The 12,904-nt window shown below is 42.5% G+C and overlaps 1 protein-coding gene across 1 annotated transcript; it reads right to left on the reverse strand.

The window, feature by feature from the left end:
• Positions 1-3,884: 3,884 nt before the first annotated feature.
• LOC128734074 (golgin subfamily A member 2-like) lies at positions 3,885-7,279 on the reverse strand. Its single transcript, XM_053828075.1, has 4 exons — positions 7,238-7,279; positions 5,549-6,973; positions 5,249-5,485; positions 3,885-5,187 (listed from the first exon to the last, which is right to left on the reverse strand). Exons 1-4 carry the CDS (start codon positions 7,277-7,279, stop codon positions 4,039-4,041), a joined length of 2,853 nt encoding a protein of 950 aa, XP_053684050.1. The 3' UTR covers positions 3,885-4,038.
• Positions 7,280-12,904: the final 5,625 nt, after the last annotated feature.

A 12,904-nucleotide genomic window follows, 5' to 3' on the forward strand; every position in this document is an offset into this window, starting at 1 on the left:
AGGACAGAACCCACGTGCGAACATGCTTCACCCAATCCAGCCATGCAATCACAATGCGCGGTTTGGATTGTTCCAGCACAATCCACCGACACCCAGCAAGAGGTAGGCTATCCTGCCTTGAAATTTTTATAGGCCTCCAGACTTTTGAAGGCCTTAAAAGACTCTCTAGTGTATACGAACTCTCTCGATCTACAAGATATTCCACTATATCAAAATAAGTTACATTTTTCGGCAGGCAACTTTTGGAATATTCGCTAATTTTCCATTGTTATGGATCATGGCCATCGCAAAACCGTACTATTTTTTCCGCATACCGGGCATGAACGCTAAAAGTAAATAATAGTAAGTAAAGTAAAAGTAAAGAAATAGACAAATGTGTTAATATGTTATGAATTTTCATGAAATGAATAATTTCTTTCGAAAATAAGAGAATTTATTAATTTTAGAAAACTTACACTTGTCGATCCATATTAATTATATGGAGCTGTCACTTCTGCTTGCCCAACAGCTCTCCAATACATATGCACTCTGCAAACACCCTATGGAAGTTAACCTCGGAGTACCTACAAACGACAACAGCGTACCGGCTCCCGATCTCAAAGAGATCCGGCGAGAAATCGGTCTGCTGAAGAATAATAGAGCCGCCGGAAAGGACCGACCCCCGGGTGAACGCTATAAAAATGGCCAAGAACCGCTAGCAACGGCACTTTACTGGCTGATTTCAAGGATTTGGGAAGAAGAGAAACTACCGGAGGAGTGGATGGAGGGCGTAGTCTTTCCCATCTACAGAAAGTGCGACCGGCTACACTGCTGTAACTACCGTGGCATTACCATGGTCAACGCCGCCTACAAGGTGCTCTCCCAGATTTTGTTGCGTCGTCTATCCCCAATAGCAAGAGAATTCGTAGTGGAGTATCAGGCGGGTTTTATGAGGGCCCGTGCTACGACGGATCAAATTTTTACTCTCCGACAAATCATTGGCGTAACTAGGGGGGGGCTAGGGGGGGGCTAAGCCCCCCCTAGAAGACATTTAGCCCCCCCTAGAAAAATTAAGCTGGACTTTTTAAATTTAAGAAAAAGCAATAGTTAGATAACTTAACATGATAAAAACTTGAGAGTAATTTTTATATGCATCACAACTTAAAGTTCCTATGCATCAATGTACATTTAATTTGAATATGCCAAGGAAATAAAATGGTTGAAAAAATGCCGGGGGCTATAGCCCCCCCCTAGAAATGAGCGCTAGTTCCGCCAATGCGACAAATCCTTCAGAAATGTGGAGTACAACGTGGCCACGCTTCATATTTTCGTAGATTTCAGAGCAGCATACGATACCTTTGAACGCGAACAGCTATGGCAGATAATGCACGAGTACGGTTTTCCGGACAAACTGTCGCGGTTGATCAAAGCTACTCTAGAACGAGTGACGTGCGCGTTTCGGGGACACTCTCAAGTCCTTTCGAATCACGCAGAGGGTTACGGTAAGAGGATGGCCTGTCCTGTATGTTATTCAATATCGCTATTGAAGGTGTGATCCGGCGAGCGGGCATCGAAACGAGAGGAACGATCTTAAGCTAGAGTAGCCAACTCCAAGCCTTTGCAGACGACCTCGACATCGTTACTAGAAGCCGTGGGACGGCGGAGGCAATCTACGCCAGACTAAAAACGGAGGCTAGGAGGATAGGGTTACAAATTAATGCGGCGAAAACCAAATATATGGTAGGAAGAGGCTCCCGAGAAAATAACGTTTGCCTCCCACGGACAGTGACTACTGACGGCGATGAACCGGCTATCACCGCCGACGATAATACGAGTAAGGAGATCCAACAACGCATTCAAGCTGGAAATTGAGCCTACTTTTCCCTCCGCAAGACGTTTCGATCTAGGAGCATACGCCGCCGCACAAAACTGACGATGTACAAAACGCTAATAAGACCGGTAGTCCTCTGCGGACTTGAAACAGTAGCTTTGCTTACGGAAGACACACGTGCACTTGCCGTTTATGAACGAAAGGTGTTGCGGACTCTTTTTGGCGGAGTGCAAACGGAAAGCGGAGAGTGGCGAAGTCGTATGAATCACGAGCTACAGGCACTGCTCGGAAAGATTCCCATCGTACACCTGGCGAAAGTTGGGAGACTACGGTGGGCCGGCCACGTCGCACGGATGCCGGACGACTGTGTAGTGAAATCCGCTCTTCAAGAACCCCACCGGTACCAGGAGTAGAGGGGCTCAATTGAAGCCGACTTGCGTGTATCGAGACGCGCAACGAATTGGCGACGAGTAGCCCAGGACCGAGTACAATGGAGAGGAATTCTTGATCCGGCAAGAGCCACCCCGGCTCTCGGCTGAATAAGTAAGTAAGTAAGTATTCATATAATACATTTTTCATAATTTTCAAAAATATTGATGATAAACTAATTGGTCTGAAGGCTTTTGGAAGTGATTTGTCACGTTTTCCAGGTTTTGGTATAAATACAACTTTTATCAATCTCCATGTAGACGGAATATGATTTAGTATCAGACTTGCATTAAAAATCTCGATTAGATTAGTGAGTCCCCATCATCGAGTCTAGTACTTCAGCCGGAGATTTTGTGAACGAACCGTCATCTTTCTTGAGAGTACCGAGTCCGTTCGAATAATCCTTAGCAAGAGTCTTGTTAAGTCTTGCCACAATTGGAGTACTTTCAATGCTTTCCCAATTGTGTACCCAAGATGTCCTTTTTGATCGTCTTAGTTCTTTGCTATATTCGGTTAGAGCTCTCCTATATTGAGTCCAGTCCGAAGTAATCTTTGCTCTATTGAACAGTTTTCGCCCCCTTTTTGCAAAACCGTTCGAGCCTTCTGTTCCACCAGGGAACATTCCTAGTTGAAGTAACCCTTTTAAGTGGACAATTACTGTTATAAGCAGAGACTATCGTTTGGTTTAAGACCTTTGAGGCCGACTCAAGTTGTTGAACCGACCTAATTCTTGTAGTTAGGCTTTTCGATTCGAGTTCAAGCGCATACTGATCCCAGTTGGTTTTCCTAGGATCTCGATATGCGATCTGTGACACTAGGCCACCCACCCATTCGATCCAAGGATCTGTGTGGTTCGTCAAACCAGGTTTCGGCCAAACGATTATTTCATATGAACTATCAACACATGCTAGCAGATAGTCCTAGACTGTTAATTCCACCTACATTCTGGTAATACACGTGGATGTTGTCATGCTTACGCGTAGGAAGCCGCAAATGATGGCTAAAAAGCATACTTGGCACAGCACACTATTTCTCATTGTGCAACCTTATCAGGTCCCTGCACTCTGATCAATGCCTACGCCGGCCACGTCCGAATGCGAGTCCTGATGGGATGAGAATGAATCTTAGTCCACTACTTTTTGCTGCTTAAGACTTAAGGGAATCCTCTGCATCTTCACAAGCATTTCGAGAAAGAAAATGTTGTTGGTAGAAGTGGGGAGATCGGATATTCGATTATTTCAATCGAATTCATGCTACAGATATCGTAATCTGCTTCGTCTTTCCCGGTAAATGAGTTACTTATTCATGTCGGCACACGATGTGTTGCCTTAAAATGTGATCGAGACATACTGGCATACTTGACTCTTCTTGCATAAACCCAATATATTGGCAGCGAAAGTTATCAAGCATTGTTTAATGATCGCAATAAAGAACAGAATGATACCACTGAATTACGCACGTGAGACTAAGATATCATCGTGAGCTTAATGCATCGACAACGAGAACTATCCGAGAACAACGAGAACGAATTCGAAGGTCGCCCGCACGAAGCAACACGGCATCTCTTGAAGAATCGTTCTTAGATGCGCGAAATGGGGTTTTTCAATTCCTCTCCGTTCCAATAAGAATGAAAAAAAAGTTTCAATGATGCCGTTCACTTAAAGGAATAAAATTTATTTTAGACGTAAAAAAGTAGACCACAGTTACACTGCACAGCGAACACTTCTAAGCGCCGATCTATTTAATGCATCCATCGTTACAGCCAGTCGCACCCGCTGACGTTCGCTTCGCTCATCAATCTAGACCGTTTCCAGCCGTCCCGAACAGCACGAGCAATGCTGTACTCCGCTTCCGTACGGTATGTTCGCTTCCTTAATGTCGGTTAGCAAGGACAGTATTCTGCCAGCGGTTTCAGTGGATTTAATTTGCACCTTTTCCTCGTGATGTTCTCCATTCTCGATTCGCCCCGAGGGAGCATGGCCTTGCGGACTGGCTGCCTGCTCGATTAGCGGTACCGGTGAAGAGTGCTGTGCACTGTACTGACCGGTTGGGGACACTGCGACAGAGGAAGAATTTTTGCCACATTTCTCCAGCACCAACTGATGCACCAAAAAGTTGAGCTCTTTCAGCTTCAGTTTCATAACTTCGCGATCGTTGGCTAGCTGTTCCAGCTGCAGATCGCGTTCCATGTCTTTCTGCTTCAGCAGCCTCCGCTGCTGCTGATAAAGTGTGATGTATTCCCCAATGGTTTCGGTTTCTCCCTGTAGTTGCATTACCAGGTGCTCCAAGCGTTGCTTCTCCTCCGACAAGTCGGCCACTTCCAGGATGGTTCGCTTGAACCGTTCCTGCAGTTTTTCCATGGCTTCGTGGGTCGGAAGACTCACCGTTGAAACATTATCACTAATGGCGTCCTGCTGGTCCACTGGACCCGGCGAACTTGTCTCATGGCATGGACTTGGCTTAGCTCTACTTTGAAAAGAGTTGATAACTTTTACTAGTTCTTCTTTCTCTTGCTTCAGTATTTCAATTTCACGATGAAGATCGTGCTGCTGGTCGTGCTCATACTGAGGGTGATGATGAGCATTGTGGTCGTGATCATGATCATGATGGTTGCCATGATCGCAACTGTGGTCCTTTTTCGGTGATGCCGTGGATCCCAGCTGTTGCAGTTGCTCCAGTGCCATTTGTAACTCATTTTGCAGCACATTTCCATCGTTGGCACGTGACTCGTAATATCGCAATCGGTCTATTTCTTGATTTTGCTGAAAGATTTGCTTGTTCAGCTCGGTAGTTTCGTGTGCCAGTCGAATCATTTCCTCGTCTTTATAGTGTAGTTTCTCCCGAGTCGTGTTGAGCTCCGACTCCAATTGTCCATAGGTAGCCTTCATCTCTCGTCCCAAGTGCAATTCCGATTGCAGCTTATCTGTAAGCTCCAGTTTGTCATTGCTCTGAAAGTGGGTGAAAGACAATTAAAGCACAAGCAAAGATGATGCTGAATTATTGGCTTACGATTTGAACAAATGCTCTTTGCATTTCCTCAAGTTGCGACTTCAGTTCGACATTTTGCGCTACCGCCCGTGATGATTCTACTTTTGCAACTTCTAGCTCCGCCAGTAATTTGGCCGTGTCCGGTTTATCCATCTGTAGACGTTCGGTCGTCAGCTTAAGCTGAGCCAATTCATTTTCACTTTGTTTAAGCTTTTCCTCATACTCTTGTTGTAATTTTTCGATAGAATCACTTTGTTTCTAAAAGTAAATAAACAAAATATTAGATAAAAGAATCAATTTCGTTCAAAACATTATACATACCCATCGTTCAGTTCGTTCCATCTCAAAATTGGCAATCTGTTCCTTCAATAACTGCAGCTCGCTTTCGAGCGTGGTCCGTTGTTGTTCCTCTACCGTGTCTTCTTGCTGCTGGGAAGCATACAGTTTCGCCTTAACCATTTGTTGCTGTATTTGTCGTTCCAATTCCCCTACGTGGCGAACCAGATTGTCCTCTCGGGTGGAGAGTCGATTGTTCTCCTCGGTCAACTCCTGTATCTTGTCGGCCAAATTGGATACCTCCTTGTTGAGGTGCAGTACGTAGTTCTGATACTGTTGATTGCTTTGATCCCGCTCGTTACCGATTTGTTTGATAATTTCTTGTAGATCTTTGATTTGCTGAGCCTTTATAAGGTTCTGCTGACTAAGTGCTTCAATCTTCATGTTAGAATCCATATCATCGTCCGAGGAAAGCTGTTCAACGCGCAACTTTGCAAGACCCAACTCGGATTGCGCTTGCTCCAGCTGCCTCTGAGCGGACTGGAATTCCTGGTTTCGAACCTGAAGCTTTTGCTTCAGTTCTCCCAAGTCCTCCTGGAGATCTTCGTACAGTTTACGAAATTTATTAGCCTCATCTTGGTATTCGTTTAGTTGGTTCTTTATGGTTCGCTCAAGGTCCTCAAATCGATTACCAGATTGCTTAATCGACTCCAGCTCTTTTTCCAATTTTTGAACTGCTCCTCGGGATGCCTTCAGTCGGTTCTGCAGCTCATCGTTTTCAGTTGTTTTTTCTCTAACCAAACTCTGATACTTGCTGACAGTTGCTGTCAGTTCTGCCTTTTCTCCGACTAAAGCACCCACCGCTTGAATTTGCATGCGCAGCTGTTCCTGAATCGGCCCTAACTCGCTGGTAACCTTGGTACTATTCTCCAGCTTCAGTTTATCGATCTCATTCTTCAATTCCTCCACCACCGATTGGTTGTTTCGTAGCCTCAACCGCAGCTCGTCATTCTCTAGCTTTTGAGCATTTAGTGTCCTGGAGAGATCGGCTTTTTCCGATTCCAACTCTAAGATAGTGTTCTGTGGTCCCAAATCGGCATTAGCATTCGCAATCAGTTGGCCGATTTCGTCGGAAATTCGGTTGATGCTGTTGAGGGAAGCTTCCATCGGTTTTTCGGGCACCTGGGCAACCTGGGGTTCCATGGTGAAAAAATCCGGCATCAGCTGACCATTGTTGTTGAAAAAACTAGCCGCCCCCGCATAGGACGATGGTTGCGTTGCTGAAGACGCCGTTTGACTAATGCTATTCTGGTTTAGAGCATCTTCGACGGTTGTTATCGCGGAGCACACAGACGAATGTGGCTCACTGTTACCGGCAGCAGTAGTGGCTGGGACGGGCGTTTCCCTTGCGGAACTGTTGCCGCTTTTTACGACAGAGTCTTGTTTCTGCTTTGATTGGTACTGTTTTAGCTATGCGAATGGATTGTAGAATTAGAAAATAATATTAATGTTTTTTAGTTAACATAGGGTATAATCTACATTGCAGGCTAGGCTGACGTGTCATTTTTTTTCGTTTCTACGAGCAGCATACAATGGCACATTGTTTTGTTTCATTGTAATAATTTTCATACAGCTCTTACAAAGCTTGATACTTCTATAGATTCAATGCATTATGCCTTACAATGAGAAAGTATAAAATGGACGATATATGGTCAAAATACTAAAAATACAAACCTTTTTTCTCGCTGCTGCAATTTTCTCTGCCTTGTCTGCCATGTTTGTTATTTTTATGTTTTGCGTTTTGAACTTTTTAGCTTTTTGACAACTTTGAGTTTTGCAGTTTGCTCATTTTGCATAATCATTTCGGTGGCGTCCAGAAAAAACGTAACTTGGAAATTATTTGCTGCATAGGTTCAGTTACTGCGTGTCGATCGTACCGAAAATTTTACCCATTTTCTATGTGGATGAACGTTTCATTTTTATTTCTGATGTTTTATTTTGTAAACTTTTCCGCTTATTTTAATACGCAATAGGATTCCGCTTTTGTAAAACAATAGTTTTCAAAATGTTTGTGCATTAAAATCTACAAAGTGTTGGAGCCAGTTTTATTTTTGTTTTGCTAGAAAACGTTCCGAGAAGTATGGAAAGCGAAGCCATAACCGTTCTTAAAAACTTAACCCTTCCTAATCGACAGTCTTCCTAGCTGGTTATTACAGTACAGGAGTACAGGACAGTCTTCAATTAGTTCGGCTGTGGGTTACTGTTCTCCAATTGCTTGGATACCGTGCAGGTCTCATTGCACTTGGTTTAACCATTTTGCTTGCATACCCTGCCATCCGTATCCGTCCAGTATTTACCACTTTTTCAAACTTCGAGCTCACTTATGTCCTTTCTGAACATTGTCCACGCTTCATGTCCGCAGAGAACAAGTGTGGTCTAAGGAGGGTCTTTTACAAAATCCGATTTATACGGGGGCTTAAGGTCCAAACACAATGCATACGGATTTTACTACGTTGCGGCAATTTGACAGTTTTTCCATGGGTTTTCTGTCAAATTTCCGCAAGGTAGTAAAATCCGCGTATGCATTGTATGTGGGCCTTTATAGTTTGTTCGACCGCAATTGCTAGTAAAATCGACCGCATTGATAATACGCCTCCGAATCTCACGGTCGCAGTTCCCACTGAATGAAGGCTGCCGTTAATTCTGTCGGCCTCTGGTCTCGTCAGTCACCATGCACCTTGTTTTGAACGTATTTAATTTTAATAGAATTTTCTCTCAATGCCCATGTCATCGGCAAAGCAAACAAATTAACTAAACCTATTGAAGATCATGCCTCGCGTGATAATATCCGCTCGGTTCGCAGCACGCGTTGTTGCGCTCTGGTGACCAGCAGGCATAAGAGACCATCACCTTGGCGAAACCCTCTGTGAGATTTAAATGAACGTGGCAATCACCCGGAATTCCCACACAGCACTGTATGCAACTTATGGTTACGTTAGGAAAGGTTTTTTTTCAGTTCCAGGCGATGGAGAACGATATCCCTGAACGTTTTTACCCAACAAACATTTTTGCTATATAGTTGCTTATTAAGCGCTTGATTCCTAAACATTGGCTATATAACGGTTGAATAATTTCCTGCCCAAATAAAATGTTTGTTGGGTATGCGTGTTATGCAGCTTTCAAGACAAACAAATGCTGTGTGAGAACACTGTATTCAGAACCTCCCGCAGCGAAAATATTTGGTCATCCTTAGGCGAAAGCGGCTCGATAATCTCTCACAAATCTTTGCACTTTGCAGGCAGACAAGTGGTCAGTTTTTCCCATTTCAATAAGTACTACCTCGATGCCATACTCCCCAGTTGATTTATTGATTTTCTGTTGTTTGATGGCATCCTTAATCTTGCCTATCAATGAGGATGGCATCTCTTTAATGTTTGTCACTCCGTCCAAATAGCTTCCCCACTGCCATTGCTCCCCATCTGGAAGCCATTTAGATGTTAATCGGAGTGCCGGTTCTATCTTTTGGTCCCCTCATGATCGATTGTCAAAATACTGCTATTCCGATACATTTTTTGCGGCACAAAACCTTTGCGGGGTCTCTGGTGTAGTGAACGAGAGCCGATTCACCGCTGAATGCACGTTCACGCTCCAGCACCGTCCGTGCTTAGTGGTCGTAGAATGCCGAACGCATCATCTACCTGCAAACCACCATATCGCATATCGCGTAACCATCCTCTGGCATGTGACCCAGGTCTTCCTCATGGGCCCTAGCCTTTCTCTAGTTCATGTTCCTTTCATTTGGCCTTCCTTTTTAGTTGGATTCCCGTCCGCCCAGATAACACAAGATCGTAATAGAAAGTTCACATTAAATCGTTTTCATGTCAATTTAACATTGGAATTGCATAATGATTACCCAGTAAACCATTTGGTTTGTATATCTCGATTGCAACGGAGATATACGAAATCATATCTGAACGAAAAAGTTATATTTCACGCCATATAAGAACATATATGTACCAAAGTGGAGGCGATATACGTGCGAAAGCTTTGACAATTATTTGTAATTCTTTTTTGCGTAGTTTTTATAACACGCAACTAAATACTCCTGAATATATGATTAAGATATAATCAAATATTGCAATCGTCTATACTGCTTTATAATTCACAGTCATGAATTATATATGAAGGCACGCACGACTGCAAAACAACTTATTGTTCACTTCGATTTGACATACTCTAATTATTATACAATTCCAATGTGAAATTTACATGAAAACGATTTATTATGAACTTTCTATTACGATTTTGTGTTATCTGGGTAGAGTATGTCAAAACAAAGTGAACAATAAGTTGTTTTGTAGTCGTGTGCGTCCTCATATACAACTCATGACTGTGAATTATAAAGCAGTATAGATGATTGCAATATTTAGTTATATTTCTCAATCATATATTCAGGAGTATTAAGTTGCGTGTTATAAAAACCGCTGTATAAAATGCAAGATAGAATTAAAAATAATCGTCAAAATTTTCGCACGTATATTGCCTCCACTTTGGTACATTTATGCTCTTATCTGACGCGAAATATAACTTTTTCGTTCAGATATGATGTCGTAATTCTCAGTTGCAATCGAGATATACAAAACAAATGGTTTACTGGGCGCACGCTTCGAAAGTATCCGCAAGTACACTACATCTGGTTAATTATTTTCTCAGAACGATGCAGCTGCTTCAACTCCATATACCCTTACTCATCCATGCAGCATCATTTCACAGTTTTGATGGAGTTTGAAGTACGTCGCACGCTTAATAAGGGGGTTGTGGAGTCTCCCTTTTATCCAATCCGCAGCGGTTCAAAGGTTTACCATTACCTGAGATCCATGTGCACCGGGTCTGGGAGAAGAAGTTGGTACGAATCCGGTTATAAATGCATCCGATTATATCTAGGTTCGATCCGCGGATCCCCCAGCTTGGATAAAAAAGAGCGATACACAACTTCTTAAGCGTTGGTTCAATTACCTTTCCTGGCCTCATTTTTCCACTCTTTCCCGTTCACGCTTGGTCCCATTCTGTTTCAATCCTATCAACATCTTTGTTTCACTTTCTTATACCGTTCCATCCGTTGATTGTAAAAACTACCGTTCTAAAAAGCACTTTTTCTCAGAAAATTTAAGTTCGTTGTATCTGTAGAATCTGGTATATCTAAATATCTTTTTCTGCCTATGTCTGCCACGTTCTGACACTGCTTATTTTTGCCCCCGCGCAGCGTTTTCCCCATCCATCACTCTTACATTCGTCGTCATACCCTTGGTCTTACCAGTCGTTATGCTGATTCTGTGCCGCGTGCCCAAAGAAGTCCTTTGCCGCACTGTTAATGTTTGTTTTATTTTATTTTATTTTCTTTATTTAACTTCAACGAACACAGTCTTCTTGAAGTGCTTTGATGAGATTCGAATAGTTCTCGAGAGTGGCTCTATCCAGCTCGTCCACATCCGGCAGCGCAGTTTCAAGTGAATTTGCGTAGTTTACGGCGACATCAGACTGCATCAGCTACGCGAGATTTTATACCAAGGCTGGCCTCGGTACCGAATGTTATTCACAGCGAAGAGTTTTAGGCGCGTCTTAACCATCACCAGATAGTGACCTCTGAGTTAGTGTTAGCGATTCGGTAGGATCTGCGATGTCAGTGATGTCTAGAAGTACCGGCAGCTCATCAAAACGTGATCGATACCTCGTTCCGTACAATGCTCCATTGATTTTTGATGAGTTTTGAGCTTTTAGGTTTTTATCATCAGTAGTCATAGTGGGCAGATTGAACAGATGCTTGTACCATCTTGTACTAAGTGACAAAAAAAACGTCGAAAACCAAAACAGACTCCAGCTTTTTGATGGCACGTAATTTTGAATGATTGGTCACTTGAAAAAAGAAAAAATATGCTTTTTTATGATAATAGGGTTTGTCTGAAAATATCCAAACCACTTGCGACATGTTTGCTGGACACCTATCTAGTGTGTTTAATTCGACTTTAGCCTCATCCTCTCAAATGAACAACATTTTGGACCTTGGTCCTCTCCTGTTTTCCGTAGCTGATATTGAAACTGGCCTTTCGAAATTGAAACATGTTTTTTCGCGGGTCCAGATGGAATCCCATCGGTGGTGCTAAAAAGATATGCTGGAGCTCTGTGTAAACCGTTGCAAAAGATTTGTAATATGTCATTAGAACAGAACAAGTTCTCGGAGTGTTGGAAAAGATCCTATGTCTTTCCAATCTACAAGAAATGGGATAAACGTGACATTGCAAACTACCGAGGTATCACCTCTTTATGTGCCGCGTCGAAACTGCTGGAGATTCCCAGATAACACAAAATAGTAATAGAAAGTTCACATTAAATCGTTTTCATGTCAATTTCATATTGGAGTTGTATAATGATTACAGTATGTCAAATCGAAGTGAACAATAAGTTGTTTTGCAGTCGTGCGTGTCTTCATATACAATTCATGACTGTGAATTATAAAGTAGGATAGACAATTGCAATATTTGATTATATCTATATCATATATTCAGGAGTATTTAGTTGCGTGTTATAAAAACTGCGCAAAATAGAATTACAAATAGTTGTCAAAATTTTCGCACGTATATCGCCTCCACTTTGGCACATATATGTTCTTATATGGCGTGAAATATAACTTTTTCGTTCAGATATGGTTTCGTATACCTCAGTTGCAATCGTGATATACAAACCAAATGGTTTACTGGGTTCTTGTGGGTAAGCTGCTTCTTAGCAAAGTGAAATCGTACATCTCTATAGAACAACATGGCTTTTTCCCCAAACGCTCAATCAACACGAATCTTCTGCAGTTCTGTTCATTTTGCCTTCGACAGGTTGAAGACGCTGCGCAAGTTGATACCATTTACACAGATCTTACAGCTGCATTTGATCGTATTGATCACCAAATTCTACTTTGAAAACTGAATCATCTAATCTGTTTACAGAGTGGTGTCACCTGAATAATCTTACCGTCAGTGCGAAATCGATGCTCCTGAACTTCTGTCCTGCATTAACCTTAACATTATGCCTCGTCCGCTCAGATCCCGAGAATTTCTCCGGCCTACTTATCATCGTATGCAATACGGACAACACGAACCAATCCAGGCGATGTGCAGTGTTTTTAATGACGTGTATGACCAATTTGATTTTACGATTTCGACGACCCAGGTAGCCAATAAGCATTTCCAATGCAATTTAAAAGCAAGCCAATAAGCATTTAAGTTACCTTAAATGCTACTTAACTGCTATTTTGGCATAATATGCGGCTACTTTACTGCTAGCCCTCTTATAGTGCTGACAATGCTTATTTGCAGCTAGTTACCAACAAGAAGAATTTAAATAGAATTTTGGATG

The sequence above is a fragment of the Sabethes cyaneus genome, chromosome 2 (assembly GCF_943734655.1).
Source record: "Sabethes cyaneus chromosome 2, idSabCyanKW18_F2, whole genome shotgun sequence".
Classification (NCBI taxonomy): Eukaryota; Metazoa; Arthropoda; class Insecta; order Diptera; family Culicidae; genus Sabethes; species Sabethes cyaneus.